The 16,023-nt window shown below is 39.0% G+C and overlaps 1 protein-coding gene across 1 annotated transcript in view; it reads left to right on the top strand.

Moving 5' to 3' along the window:
* The window catches only part of HTR1E (5-hydroxytryptamine receptor 1E), an 89,346-nt gene extending 76,099 nt beyond the window's left edge, over nucleotides 1-13,247 (top strand). Inside the window, exon 2 of the mRNA XM_046005955.1 lies at nucleotides 11,739-13,247. Coding sequence (XP_045861911.1) covers nucleotides 11,920-13,017 — 1,098 coding nt within the window. The 5' untranslated portion in view covers nucleotides 11,739-11,919 and the 3' untranslated portion in view covers nucleotides 13,018-13,247. The remainder of the gene's footprint in view (nucleotides 1-11,738) is intronic.
* Nucleotides 13,248-16,023: the final 2,776 nt, after the last annotated feature.

The following is a 16,023-nucleotide window of genomic DNA, read 5'->3' as shown; positions in this document are numbered from 1 at the left end:
ATACTCTGTAATATGTATTTAAAAATACATCATAACTAATTGAAGTTTTTCCAGGACTGCAAGATTGGTTTAACTTCCAAAACTCAGTTACCATGATTCACTACATGAGATCATAAACTGTCTCAGTAGTTTAAAAAGATACATTTGATAAAATGCCCACTTATTATAAAAACTATCAGAGATTTAGGATAGAAGAAAATTTCTTCAAACTAATAAACATGACCTAAGAAAAACTTATATCTAATATATTAATGGTGAATGATGAACATTTCCCCCATCTGGTAGGATGAGAAAGACAAATATCATGATTTCACTCATATGTGGAATCTAAAAAAAACAAAACAAATGAACAAATAACAAAAAGCAGAATCAGACCTATAAATACAGAGAACAAACTGATATTTCCAGAGGGAAAGTGGGTGCATGGGATGGACAAAATGGATGAGTGAGAGATACAAGCTTCCAGTTATGAAATGAATAAGTCATGGGAATAAAAGTCACAGTATAAGGAATACAGTCAACAATATTGTAATAGCATTGTATGGTGGCAGATGGTAGCTACACTTACGGTGAGCCAAGCATAATATATAAGCTTGTCAAATCACTACACTGTATACCTGAAACTAATGTAACATTGCATGCCACTTCTATTCAAATATAAAGACTAAATTTACAAATACATAGGGATAAATTTAAAGAAATATGTACAAAACTTCTACACTGAAAATTACAAATATTACTGAGAGATACTAAGAAAAAACAAAACAATTAGAGAATGTTTCTTTTTTCTTGAATTGGAGAAAACACAATATTGATAAATTTTAATTCTCCTTAGTCTAGTTTTTATACAAGGCCAACTAAAATTCCAACAGGTTTTTGTAGAAACTGATAATTTGATTCCAAAATCTATTTGGAAATTCATAGAACCTGGAATAGCCAAAACAAGGTTGGAAAAAAAATTGGACTCACACCACCTGATCTCAAGACTTACATTAAAAGCTATAGTAATAGGGACGCCTGGGTGGCTCAGTGGGTTAAAGCCTCTGCCTTTGGCTCAGGTCATGATCCCAGGGTCCTGGGATCGAGCCCCGCATCAGGCTTTCTGTTCCGCAGGGAGCCTGCTTCCTCCTCTCTTTCTGCCTGCCTCCCTGCCTAGTTGTGATTTCTCTCTGTCAAATAAATAAAATATTTTTTAAAAAGCTATAGTAATAAAGACAGTGCTATACTGACTACAAAGGTAGATCAAGAAACAGGAGAGAGAGCATAAAAATAAACTGACACATACAACTGATTGATTTTTGACAAAGACATCAAAGCATTTCAAGGGGGAAATAAAGTCTTTCCTACAAAATTTGTTGAAACAACTAGACATCCACATGTAAGAATAAAGATAAACCTCAACATCTACCTCATATCAAAATGTAAAAAATTATTCAAGATATATCATGAATTTTTGGTTCATAAATTTGGGAATTTCTCAGGTGAAATCTGAAATTGGCCCCTTGAACATAGAGGGCAAGGAGAGCCTAAGAGACAGACCACTTCATATTGGTAAGTGGCAGGTTTAATAACCAAGGGAAACTACACAGGAGGCTTGTCTTGGATGGCCAGGAGATGAGTAGCTCTGCATATCCACCCTCCAGAATCTTTAAAGTTTATATAAAAGAATTACCTGTGTTCAATAATGTGTATCATCCAGATAGTCTCACCAGCACATTGTTCTCTCAAGGCTGTATCCTTGAAAATGGCTCCCACTGTAGGAATAGTAGGCCAAGCACACATTCCAAGGATGGAGGACTACAGACGGTGAGATGCCTCTGATTGTCTGGGTCAAGCTCACAGGACACCAGAGGTCCCCCTGATGACCTAGAGATACTAAGTTTCTAGAAGAAAGTGTAGAAAATATCTTTGTGACCTTGAAATCATTTCTTAGGACACAGGAAGTTCTAATCATAAAAAAATAGATAACTTAAACTTCATCAAAATCAAAATCTTCTGCTTTTCAAAAGACATCATTAAAAAATACAAAAGCCAAGTACAGAGTAGAAGAAAATGTTCACAAAACATTGTTTTGACAAAAGACATGTGTCCAGAATATCTAAACATCTCCTAAAACTCTATATACTCTGTTTTGTTTGATTTTTACAATGATAATGTTTTCCTGTTATTATGAATATAATAACCTCATAATGACCACATGTCACATGTCACAATTTAAATAAACAAGGAGAATAAAGAACCCTATACTCCAGTATCTCCTCTACATCTTCCTTTGCTCCCAGTGAAGACCAAATGAGAAGCAAACTACTATCCACCCCTTTTTTTCTGTAGACAGGCCAAGAAAATTCTTTACAAAGGCTGAGGAAGTGAATTTAATGAATAATTGGAAAGATAAAATTAGTAATATGAGGGCAAGCAGCTGCTCCTGAAATTTTAAAAAAAAAAAGGAAAGAAAAAAAGAAACTGGCACATATTTTTTTTAAAGAATTTATTTATTTATTTGACAGAGAGAGATCACAAGTAGACAGAGAGGCAGGCAGAGAGAGAGAGAGGGAAGCAGGCTCCCTGCTGAGCAGAGAGGCCGATGCGGGACTCGATCCCAGGACCCTGAGATCATGACCTGAGCCGAAGGCAGCGGCTCAACCCACTGAGCCACCCAGGCGCCCCAGAAACTGGCACATATTAAAGATTTTTTCTTCCTTTTTTAAATTGAAGCATAGATGATATACAGTATTATATTAGTTTCAGGTATACAACATAGCGATTCCATATTTATATACATTAAGAAGGGATCACCATGGTAAGTCTTGTTCCCATATATTACCACACATTGTTAGTACAGTATTATTGACTATATTCCCTAGTCTATACACTTCACAACCCCATGACTTATTTATATTATTAATGGAAGTTTGTATATCTTAATCCCCTTAACCTATTTTTTTATTTGTTTATTTACAGCATAACAGTGTTCATTGTTTTGGCATCACACCCAGTGCTCCATGCAGTACGTGCCCTCCCTATTACCCACCACCTGGTTTCTCAACCTCCCACCCCCTCGCCCCTTCAAAACCCTCTGGTTGTTTTTCAGAGTCCATAGTCTCTCATGGTTCATCTCCCCTTCCAGTTTCCCTCAACTCCCTCTCCTCTCCATCTCCCCATGTCCTCCATGTTATTTGTTATGCTCCACAAATAAGTGAGACCATATGATTCTTGACTCTCTCTGCTTGACTTATTTCACTCAGCATAATCTCTTCCAGTCCCGTCCATGTTGATACAAAAGTTGGGTATTCATCCTTTCTGATGGAGGCATAATACTCCATTGTGTATATGTACCACATCTTCCTTATCCATTCATCCGTTGAAGGGCATCTTGGTTCTTTCCACAGTTTGGAGACCGTAGTCATTGCTGCAATAAACATTGGGGTACAGATGGCTCTTCTTTTCACTACATCTGTATCTTTGGGGTAAATACCCAGCAGTGCAATTGCAGGGTCATAGGGAAACTCTATTCTTAATTTCTTTTTTTTTTTTTAAAGATTTTATTTATTAATTTTGACAGAGAGAGCTCACAAGTAGGCGCAGACAGAGAGAGTGAGAGGGAAGCAGGCTCCCTTCAGTGCAGAGAGCCCGACGTGGGACTCGATCCCAGGACCCTGAGATCATGACCTGAGCCGAAGGCAGCGGCTTAAACCACTGAGCCACCCAGGCGCCCTATTCTTAATTTCTTCAGGAATCTCCACACTGTTCTCCAAGGTGGCTGCACTAACTTGCATTCCCACCAACAGTGTAAGAGGGTTCCACTTTCTCCACATCCTCTCCAACACACGTTGTTTTCTGTCTTGCTAATTTTGGCCATTCTAACTGGTGTCAGGTGGTATCTCATAACTTCGATATCAGCCACAGCAACTTCTTTCAAGATATGTCTCCAAAGGCCAAGGAAACAAAAGCGAAAATGAACTTTTGGGACTTCATCAAAATCAAAAGCTTCTGCACAGCAAAGGAAACAATCAACAAAACAAAAAGGCAACCCACGGAATGGGAGAAGACATTTGCAAATGACAGTACAGACAAAAGGTTGATATCCAGGATCTATAAAGAACTTCTCAAACTCAACATACACAAAAGAGATAATCATATCAAAAAAGATATGAACAAGACACTTCTCCAACGAAGACATACAAATGGCTATCAGATACATGAAAAAATGTTCATCATCACTAGCCATCAGGGAGATTCAAATTAAAACAACATTGAGATACCACCCTTCCCCTATTTCATCTATCCTCCCAGTCTTCCCTCTGGCAACCACCAGTTTGTTCTCTGTATTTATGAGATTTTTGAGTGTGGTTTTGTTTTGTTTTATTTCTTAGAGCCTATATTAAAGAATTTTACAATTATTTGAAGAAATTTAGGCAAAATTAAAGAGACCAAAGAAGAGATGAAAGGATATTTCTGAAAAATTAACAATAATTATTGAAAACCAATGAAAGACTAGATAAGATGGTGAAATTAAAAATGAGTATATTCATGACCTCTTGTCCCTGGTGTTCTGTCACTGGGGTAGTATAAATCAGAAATTCTGAAGCATCTCAGTAAATGAGAGCAGCATACATTGACTCATTTGATTTATAGTGATTCTCTCCTGTTTGTAATTTCAATGCAAAACCATTTAAATATGGCTTTTGACTGCGCTGGTATTTTCCATGTCATAATCAGACAGAAACTAAAAGTTACAAACCCCCAAAGAAGGACATACATTAACTCCTCATGGGATATGTCCATTTTTAGCTATGATTTTTGCAGTTAATTTTCCATTCCAATGGACTAATGGAAGTTTGGTATATTGATATTGATGTTTGGACTAGTTATGCAGAGGATGTTTTGAGTTAAGTGTTATAGTTCCTCCTCCCCTGCTATGCAAAAAGCTAAAGATACTTAAATTTTCAGGGGCTGCTTAACTAGCACTGTTATAATTAGACATCATACTGCCTCCTAAGGAGTTGGTGGTGATTATAAATCCATGCCATTATTTTCTTAAGAAGATAAAGGGACCCAAGATCATTTCCTGAGTATGGCTACATCTTTGTCTGCTTCACAGTCCCCAGTATAATCCCTTGAACTGATCAAAGAATTCTACTTCCCTGGTGCCCCCAGCCCCACGAACTCCCAGCTTCTTCCATTATTGCTTCCCTGCTTCCTCTTTTACATTTCACTCACTCCAGAAATGCTCTGAGTACCAATAAAAAGAATACACAGTATAGCAGTAAAGAAAACTGCAAATAGTCCAGTTTAAAAAGACAATCTCTCATCCTAAAAAGAATACAAACTTGATCCCACATCTCCCTCCACAGCTACCTTATTTCTCTGCTCCCCTTTTCAGCAAAACGCTTTAAATATTTGTTCTTATTCAATGTCTCTATTTCCTTTCTTCTCATTCTTTCTTGAACCACCACATTCAGCCTTCAATCTCTACCACAGCACCAAGTGGATCTTGTGAAGGTCATTGGTGTCATCCACATCACCCAGACCAACGGTCAAGTCCTCATCGCTCACTGCCTGTCAGCAGCACTTACATAGCTGATCACTCTTATTTCATACACTGTTTTCATCTGGTCTTGGGATGGAATTAACTCTCATCCTTCTCCTCTACCTGAATAGCTGTTCTCCTCTGCCTTCCTGGTTCCTCCTTTTCTTTCTGATCCTTTATTAATGAAGAGCTCCAGGACCCAGTTCTCAGACTAGTTCAATCCATAATTGCTCCCCAGTTCATCCCATCCAGCTATTCAAAAGATTATGTTCTACATGGTGTTATGGAACAAACTTCAGGCTAAAGGATGGCAAGCTGGATGCATGCAGGAATTTCGAGGGACTGGCAACACCAAGATATAAAACTTAACTCGTATTCTGAAAGACTGGGGTATGAAATAAACCAGAAAGTCACATTAAAGGGCTGACAATATAGCCCCAATCAGTAATGTTTTTGCTAATTTAACTGGAGACAGTTAAAAAGAGGAATCAGACATACATCCCATTCTCCAGAAATGTGTAGTTAGCTGGGGGGTAGAGTGAAGGGGAGGGAGAGGAATGAAAAATAAATAGGTACAAAATAAGGAAGAAGATGGTGTCACCAGAGAAATAAGAACTAGAATGGGAGCTCAGAAAAAGAGCAGCTTTTAAAAGCTTGAGGAAGCTGAATTATTTGATTTTTTTAAGATTTTATTTATTTATTTGACAGAGATCACAAGTAGGGAGAGAGACAGGCAGAGAGCGAGAGAGGAGGAAGCAGGCTCCTAGTTGTTTCCATTATCAAACTAAAACTTCTAAAGTTTTCTGTCTCTTATCCAGGCTACTCTTTATATTCTCAATCTGAGAATATTGAAGAGTAGAAGAATCTGATTCTTCCAATCAGAGTGGAAAAGCTTTTTTTGTTTAGAACTAATCTTCTAACAAAAGTTAACTAACAAAAGTCTTCTAACAAAAGTACTCTTCCAACAAACCTCAAGGACCCAAGAAAAACATAACTTAGGATTAATGTTTGCAGGAAAAAAAAGACTCTATTTCATGTAATTAAGGAGAAGGGGGTCAAATAGAGAAATATACATGTTGGCCACAGGGAGAAATGTAGAGAGTTTGTCCAAGCTAATGGATGGCTCAGGTGCAACCCAGGTCTCTAATTCCAAAGCCCATACACTTTCAATGTTACAGCCTGTCTCAGATATAAATGCAAGTTTAAAGTGACTAGAAAAGAAGGGAAAATATCCAGGAGAGAAGGAAACATTTAATTTACAAGAAAGAATGTATTGTTGGTGGAGCAAAACCCATAGAAGAAGTAGGGAAGCTTGAATTTCAAGAAGGTACATCTACAGAAATACTATAAAAGCATAATGATCTTGATGAAATCCCAAAAGTTCATTTTCACTTTTGTTTCCTCTGCCTTTGGAGACATATCTTGAAAGAACTTGCTGTGCGTGATATCAAAGAGCTTACTACCTGTATTCTCCTCTAGGATTCTGATGGATTCCTGTCTCACGTTGAGGTCTTTTATCCATTTCGAGTTTATCTTTGTGTACGGTGTAAAAGAATGGTCGAGTTTCATTCTTCTCCATAAAGCTGTCCAATTTTCCCAGCACCATTTATTGAAGAGACTGTCTTTTCTCCATTGTATATTTTTTCCTGCTTTGTCAACGATTATTTGACCACAGAGTTGAGGGTCCATATCTGGGCTCTCTACTCTGTCCCACTGGTCTATGTGTCTGTTTTTATGCCAGTACCATGCTGTCTTGATGATCACAGCTTTGTAGTAAAGCTTGAAATCAGGTAACGTGATGCTGCCAGTTTTATTTTTGTTTTTTCAACATTTCCTTAGCAATTCGGGGTGTCTTCTGATTCCATACAAATTTTAGGATTATTTGCTCCAGCTCTTTGAAAAATACCAGTGGAATTTAGATCGGAATGGCATTAAAAGTATATATTGCTCTAGGAAGTATAGACATTTTAACAATGTTTATTCTTCCAATCCAAGAGCATGGAATGGTCTTCCATCTTTTTGTGTCTTCTTCAATTTCTTTATGAGTGTTCTGTAGTTCCTTGAGTACAGATCCTTTACCTCTTTGGTTAGGTTTATTCCCAGGTACCTTCTGGTTCTTGGTGCTATAGTAAATGGAATCAATTCTCTAATTTCCCTTTCTGTATTTTCATTGTTAGTGTATAAGAAAGCAACTGATTTCTATACATTGACTTTGTATCCTGCCACATTACTGAATTGCTGTATGAGTTCTAGTAGTTTGGGGTGGAGTCTTTTGGATTTTCCATATAAAGTATCATGTCCTCTGTGAAAAGAGAGAGAGTTTGACTTCTTCACTGCCAATTTGGATACCTTTTATTTCTCTTTGTTATCTGATTGCTGTTGCTAGGACTTCTAATACTATGTTAAACAAGAGTTGTGAGGGGCGCCTGGGTGGCTCAGTGGGTTAAAGCCTCTGCCTTCGGCTCGGGTCATGGTCCCGGGGTCCTGGGATCGAGCCCCGCATCGGGCTCTCTGCTTGGCAGGGAGCCTGCTTCCTCCTCTCTCTCTCTCTATGCCTGCCTCTCTCCCTACTTGTGATCTCTGTCAAATAAATAAATAAAATATTAAAAAAAAAAAGAGTTGTGAGAGTGGGCATCCTTGTCGTATTCCTGATCTCAATGGGGAAGGCTGTGAGCTTTTTCCCATTGAGGATGATATTTGCTGTTTTTCATAGATAGATTTTATGAAGTTCAGGAATGTTCCCTCTATCCCTATACTTTGAAGCATTTTAATCAGGAATGGATGCTGGATTTTGTCAAATGCTTTTTTTGCATCAATTGAGAAGATCATGTGGTTCTTCTCTCTTCTCTGCACAGTAAAGGAAATAGTCAACAAAACAAAGAGGCAACCCACAGAATGGGAGAAGATATTCACAAATGACAGTACAGACAAAAGGTTGATATCCAGGATCTACAAGGAACTTCTTAAACTCAACACACACAAAACAGATAATCATGTCAAAAAATGGGCAGAAGACATGAACAGACCCTTCTCCAATGAAGACATACAAATGGCTATCAGACACATGAAAAAATGCTCATCATCACTAGCCATCAGGGAGATTCAAATTAAAACCACATTGAGATACCACCTTACACCAGTTAGAATGACCAAAATTAGCAAGACAGGAAACAACGTGTGCTGGAGAGGATGTGGAGAAAGGGGAACCCTCTTACACTGATGGTGGGAATGCAAGTTGGTACAGCCACTTTGGAAAATCCTGTGGAGATTCCTTAAGAAATTAAAAATAGAGCTTCCCTATGACCCTGCAATTGCACTGCTGGGTATTTACCCCAAAGATACAGATGTAGTGAAAAGAAGGGCTATCTGTACCCCAATGTTTATTGCAGCAATGGCCACGGTCACCAAACTGTGGAAAGAACCAAGATGCCCTTCAACGGACAAATGGATAAGGAAGATGTGGTACATATACACTATGGAGTATTATGCCTCCATCAGAAAGGATAAATACCCAACTTTTGTATCAACATGGACGGGACTGGAAGAGATTATGCTGAGTGAAATAAGTCAAGCAGAGAGAGTCAAGAATCATATGGTCTCACTTATTTGTGGAGCATAACAAATAACATGGAGGACATGGGGTGATGGAGAGGAGAAGGAAGTTGAGGGAAATTGGAACAGGAGATGAACCATGAGAGACTATGGACTCTGAAAAACAATCTGAGGGTTTTGAAGGGGTGGGAGTGGGAGGTTGGGGGAGCCAGGTTGTGGGTATTGCATGGAGCACTGGGTATGGTGCATAAACAATGAATTCTGTTACACTGAAAAGAAATAAATAATAAATAAATAAAAGGCATAATGAAAACAGAGAGGCAGAATGATTCTCATTTCACTGCAGAAAGATAAAGACTGTTTTAAAAACAATTTCCCCATTTTTTGTCTTTAATGAAATCATTTTCTTTTACTTTTTATATCTAAAGAATAAATGGTAACCATACCCCAGTCTTCTTGATTTTTCCCAGTGGGCAGAAGAAATTAAATCCAGAGCTAGATAGCTCTCAGCCTGGCTGGAGATTTTTATTCCTACACCCCTGACTTCCAGCCCCCAGTCTACCCAAAGATTCTCATCCACTCCATTCTCCATTTCATACATGCCTCACCTGCTCCTGCCCTCATTTGAAAATGTCTGTTAAGCCTAATCCACATCAATCTATGTCCCTTCTTATAACTGCCATTGTCTTTGAAGTTTTCCTGGACCTAATCCCACAGAGACAAATCAGAGGATTTGATCAATGTTCTGACAAACAGCCATTGGCTGTGAATATTCCTACGTGGATTTTGATCGTGTTGTTTTCATGAATATACATTCATATATAAGCTTACAGTAGTCCCCCCTTACCTGCAGAAGATGTGGTCCAAGACTGAATACCTGAAATCACAGATAGTACTGAACCCTGTATGTACTGTCTTTTCCCATATTTACAAACCTATGACAAAGCTTATCAGTTAGGTACAACAAAAAGATTAGCAACAACAACTAATAAAAAATAGAAAAATTATAACAATATACTGTAGGGGTGCCTGAATGGCTCAGTCAGTTAAGCATCTGCCTTCCATTCTGGTCATGATCCCAAGGAAGTCTGCTTCTGCCTCTCGTTCTGCCCGTCCCTCCCTAACTCATGCTCTGTCTGTTTTTTCTCTCTCAAATAAATAAATAAAGTCTTTAAAAAACACACAGTATACCATAATAAACATTATATGAATGGAGTCTCTCAAATTACCTTACTGTACTCACCTTTCTTGTGATGATGTGAGAGGATAAAATGCCTTCGTGATGAGGTGAAGTAAGGTGAGTGATGCAGGTTTGTGACATAGCGATACATTACTATTGACCTTCTGAGGATTCATCAGAAAGAGGATCATAGGCTTGAAGACCAAGGTAACTGAAAGTGTGGAAAGCAAAACTACACATAAGGGGGACTGTTGTACCTTTTTTTTTTTAATTCCTTACAACTATGCATTCAATAAATGTCACTATCTCACTGATTGCCTAGTTTAATCACAACTATCTAAGAGGCAGATCATAGATGGTAGGTAGATAGAGAGAGAGAAATGATAGAGCTAGATAGACAGATAGATAGATAGATAGGTAGATAGATAGGTAGATGATAGATAGATAAATAGAAATTGAAAGAACAAAAATGTCAACCAAAACTAAAGACTTTTTTTTTAATGTGGAATTCTTTGACCTTGGTGATGATGCTGTTTCACTGTCAATTTACTGTGTTACTCTGAGAACAATTTGCCATAAACATCAAAGTAATGTTATATGCTTTTTTTCTCTCTTTTCTCCAAAGACATGCACAGTGGTATAAGTAAAATGTCAGAAATAATTAGACAAAAGTTGCACAATTTCATGGTGACACTAAAATATCTTTGGAGTTGAGCATTTGCTATGAAACTTTAAAACTGCTTTGAAGTCTGGGGGCACCTGGGTGGCTCAGTGGGTTAAGCCTCTGCCTTTGGCTCAGGTCATGATCTCAGGGTCCTGGGATTGAGTCCCGCATCGGGCTCTCTGCTCAGCAGGGAGCCTGCTTCCTCCTCTCTCTCTGCCTGCCTCTCTGCCTATTTGTAATCTCTCTGTCAAATAAATAATAAATAAAAATCTTAAAAAAAAAAACAAAAACAAAAATAAAACTGCTTTGAAGTCTGCTTATTATAAACAAAATAATTTTTTTCTATAATGTCCCAGAATTTTAAAGTATGATGCAAGGTGAATATATGTTTCCAAATAAAAAAAAATACTTTATGTTTAAGTGCATATATACATTAATAAATATAAATAAGAAAGTAATTCAGGTGGCAAGAAGACTTAAAAGATGATAATGTCCATGAGAGTTTGGGAACTTAACTTTTTAAAAAGTTTCTTTTTGGTAGCTACATTTGTGGTTAGCACAGCATAAGGATAAGATTTATGAATCACTATGTTGTATACCTGAAATTATGTATATTGTGAGTCAACTATACATCAATTTTTTAAAAAGTATCTTTTGAAAAATAATGTAAAGGTAAACTTTATACCTAGAGATAAAAAGAAAATTATATCAAAAATGTGTAAAGAATTTATGAGTACTGAAATACAATAACATTTTCCAGGGGGAAAAATATGACTTTTTCATTCATTAACCAGTAGCATACTATCTTCCAGGAACCCTCAGAAGAAATGATGTGGTGCTTCCCTTTACCCATACAAACCGGAACATAAGAAACTACATAGCTGAAGAAACTACAGTCTTCATATAAATGAGAGGCATTGAAGTCTAAGTGATTTCCAGTTGAAGGAAAATAACCAACAGCTTCTCCACAGTGTAGATTGAAACAGGGAAAACATGAATATCACTAACTGTACCGCAGAAGCCAGTGTGGCTGCAAGACCCAAGACCATCACTGAAAAGATGCTCATCTCCATGACTCTGGTGATCATCACCACCCTGACCATGTTACTGAACTTGGCAGTGATCATGGCCATCTGTACCACCAAGAAGCTCCACCAGCCTGCCAACTACTTGATCTGTTCCCTGGCTGTGACGGATCTCCTGGTGGCAGTACTTGTCATGCCACTGAGCATCATGTACATTGTCATGGACAGCTGGAAACTAGGGTACTTCATCTGTGAGGTGTGGCTGAGTGTGGACATGACCTGCTGCACCTGCTCCATCCTCCATCTCTGTGTGATTGCCCTAGACAGGTACTGGGCCATCACCAATGCTATTGAATATGCCAGGAAGAGGACCGCCAAGAGGGCTGGGCTGATGATTCTCACTGTCTGGACCATCTCTATCTTCATCTCCATGCCCCCCCTGTTCTGGAGAAGCCACCGTCAACTCAGCCCACCTCCTAGTGAGTGCACCATCCAGCATGACCATGTCATCTACACCATTTACTCCACGCTTGGAGCATTTTATATCCCCTTGACTTTGATACTTATTCTGTATTACCGGATCTACCATGCAGCCAAGAGCCTTTACCAGAAAAGAGGATCAAGCCGGCACTTAAGCAACAGAAGCACGGATAGCCAAAATTCTTTTGCGAGTTGTAAACTTACACAGACTTTCTGTGTGTCTGATTTCTCCACCTCAGACCCTACCACCGAGTTTGAAAAGATCCACAACTCTATCAGGATCCCTTCCTTCGATAATGATCTAGATCACCCAGGAGAACGTCAGCAGATCTCTAGTACCAGGGAACGCAAGGCAGCACGCATCCTAGGACTGATTTTGGGGGCATTCATTTTGTCGTGGCTTCCATTTTTCATCAAAGAGTTGATTGTGGGTCTGAGTATCTACACAGTGTCCTCTGAAGTGGCTGATTTTTTGACGTGGCTTGGTTATGTTAATTCTCTGATCAACCCTCTGCTCTATACAAGCTTTAATGAAGACTTTAAGCTGGCTTTTAAAAAGCTAATTAAGTGCCGAGAACATGCATAGATTGCATAAAGCCAAAAGGCATTGTTTTTACCAGCCGTGTTTGTGGACAGAGGAAAGGGGTTCAACTTCTTAATTCTTGAACATAGTTGGTTCAGAAAAGTTTGTAAGGTAGTGTGGTCTTTTTGTTTGTTTATTTGTTCTGTTTTGTTTTAGGTTTGTTATCTGGTGTGCCGTTTTCTACCTCTGGTTTTATTTGTGGTACATGATTTCAAATAAACATGCTATAAAGACAGAAATTTCATAGACATAATAATAAGGTGAAATAGTAACTACTTTTTTTTAGCCATTTCAGGTAATCTTGCAATTAAAAAATGCCAAAATAAATCTTCATTTGCAGAATTTCTTATTACTTATAAATCAAATACCTGATAACTTGCCCTCCTGTGCCATTAAATCTGAGGTCATGGCTCCATATCCGTGCAAATTTTAGAGGGAATTGCATGACTACATAAAGCATTAATTTTAAAAAAAAAAGTGGTGCCCTGTCATCTGCTTGCAGACCTGAGCTAAAGTCATTTACTGTGACTACATAGCCCACTCCTTTTAGGCACAAATAGTACAGCTGACGTGTCCTTTATAGTTCATGATTAAATATGCTTCCTCATTCTCTAAAAAGAACCTGGAATGAATACTCTGACACTTTCCTAGGTATTTAACTATGAAATGAAACAAAAACAAATACAAGATAATCTAAATCTCCTTTGATGTGTTGTTATATTACCTGACAGGAACACTGGACCTCCTCACATTCTGAGAAGAGTCCCACTGAGCCTTGCACACTCACACGGACTCTAGCAGGATTTGGGTGGGAGTACAAGCAGCTTCACAGGGTGGAGTTATCAAATGAAGGAATATATTATCTGAAGAACTTTGTTAGAGAATGTTACTCATTATCAGTTTTGCATTTGGAAAAACCATTAAAAGTTGAAAATCTATGTTTAGTGCAAAGGTCACCCATAGACTAAACAAGCATGAAATTGTATCCCCTGGGATCTCAGTGGCTTCCATGCCAGACTGCACCTTGTGGCCAGGAAGCTGCAGATGGAACCTGACCTGAGGCCACAGCGCCTGCCTGACCTGGGGTGACTGCTCTAGTCAATGTGGAGGAGCTTACCATAGTCAAGAGTGATGACAGAAGGACATGAAAGTTTGCAAATTTGTGTACACTCTCAAGTCAGTGACTATTTTATACCTCTTCTTATCTCAACCACAGCTTCTCCCCATCTCTTCACTCTCCACAGGTTATCTCTCTTCTTTGTTCACTGAAAAGACATGAATTTCCTCCCTCTGCATCTCCATATTTTAGCCTTAAATCTACACCCTCTAATCTTTTCTGTAATCTTGCACGTGTCTCCTTACCCCGACTCCTCTTCCCTACTACCCCCTCCTCTCTTTTTTTTTTAAGATTTTATTTTTATTTATTTGACAGAGAGAAATCACAAGTAGGCAGAGAGGCAGGCGGGGGGGTGGGGCAGATGCAGGCTTCCTGCTAAGGAGAGAGCCTGATGTAGGGCTCGATCCCAGGACCCTGAGATCATGACCTGAGCTGAAGGCAGAGGTTTAATCCACTGAGCCACCCAGGTGCCACCCCCCTTCTCTCTTTATCCCCTCTCTCTTCCTCCCTTCTCTCTTCCCTTTCTCCCATCCCCCTCCTCTCTTCTTTAATCTCACTTATCAGTTTGCTCAAGTATCTTGGACACTGGTGTACATTTCTTCTACTCCTACTTCCCACTCAAGAGTCTGTTTCATCTCTCTCCTGGCTCTCCCACCTGAGTTTCTCCACTCATCAATCCTTTGTTCTGCTCACCTCTCACCTTCCACTGACTTTCCTATCCTGTGCCATGTGAGTTTGTCCCTCCTAGTTCTCTTGAAACAGAACTCCCAGAGGTCTTTGGTGAGTTGCCAGTAAGCAAATATAATGGCCTTCCCTCTGTCCTTATCTACTTTCCAATCTCTCATCAGTTAAAATAGCTAAGCCTCCCTTTCTCCTTAAGCCCATGACTTCCAAAATACAAAATACATTACTCCCCTGGTTCTCCAACTACCTCCTCATTCTTTGTTTCCTTTTCTTCCTCCTGGGGCATTGTCCTCAGCTCTTACCTCCTGTATCTCCATACTCTGTCCCATCCCATCACATGCCTGTGGCTTTTCAATTTTTGTCTTTAGTTCTGATTTGTCTTCCTCAAATTCCAGACCCATGAATTACCTCCAGTGAACACGTCCATGTGACTAGCCTGTTCATTCCTCAAACATAGTTTTTCCATACTGAACTCAAGATCTTTTTCCCACACTCACACCTTCTCCTCCTTCCACCTTCCCAGTTTCAGATAACAGGATTACCTTGCTTCTTATCATTGCTATTAGATAAATGTGATCCTCTCTTTCTGACTTGCCTGTAACATTCAGATAGTCTTAAAGTCTTCTCCATTTACCTCTACAGAAATATGCCCCCTTCTTCTCCAATATGTTGGTCCCCTCATCTATTCCAAGTCTTCTTATCTGGTCCACCGACCTCTGGAGTCCTTCGCCTGCAACTACGCCCCCACACACCTGCACACCTATCAGATACATCTTCTAGAACAGCGGTTTTCAGAGTGGCAGCACCCGACTGAGAACATTTGCATCACCTGGGAAGTTGTGAAAAATGCAATGTCCAGGGCCCTACAGAAGACATACTGAATCACAAATTTGGAGAGCAAAAATTCTGTTTAATAAGCCCTCTAGGAGATTCTGATTTGAGAATCCCTATCCTTAAGCATAACACAGGTTTTAATCATAGTACTCATAATCCTCCAGTATTTCTCTATCAGTTTAAAATAAATTAAGATTCCTTAGTATAATATTCAAGGCTCCTTCACTATGTGACTTTAACTACCTTTCCAGAGTTGTGTCTCACCACTTTTTCTCACCCACCTCATACTCTAGAAAAGTCTGGTTATTTTCTGGGTTTTCTGAGCTCCCCCAGCAGTAGATCCCATTGCTTCAGAAAACTGACCCCACGGCTTT

The sequence above is a fragment of the Meles meles genome, chromosome 5 (genome assembly GCF_922984935.1).
Source record: "Meles meles chromosome 5, mMelMel3.1 paternal haplotype, whole genome shotgun sequence".
NCBI classification, from domain to species: Eukaryota; Metazoa; Chordata; class Mammalia; order Carnivora; family Mustelidae; genus Meles; species Meles meles.
Note: the sequence above shows the minus strand (reverse complement) of the source record. Positions and strands in the feature narration are given on the sequence as shown.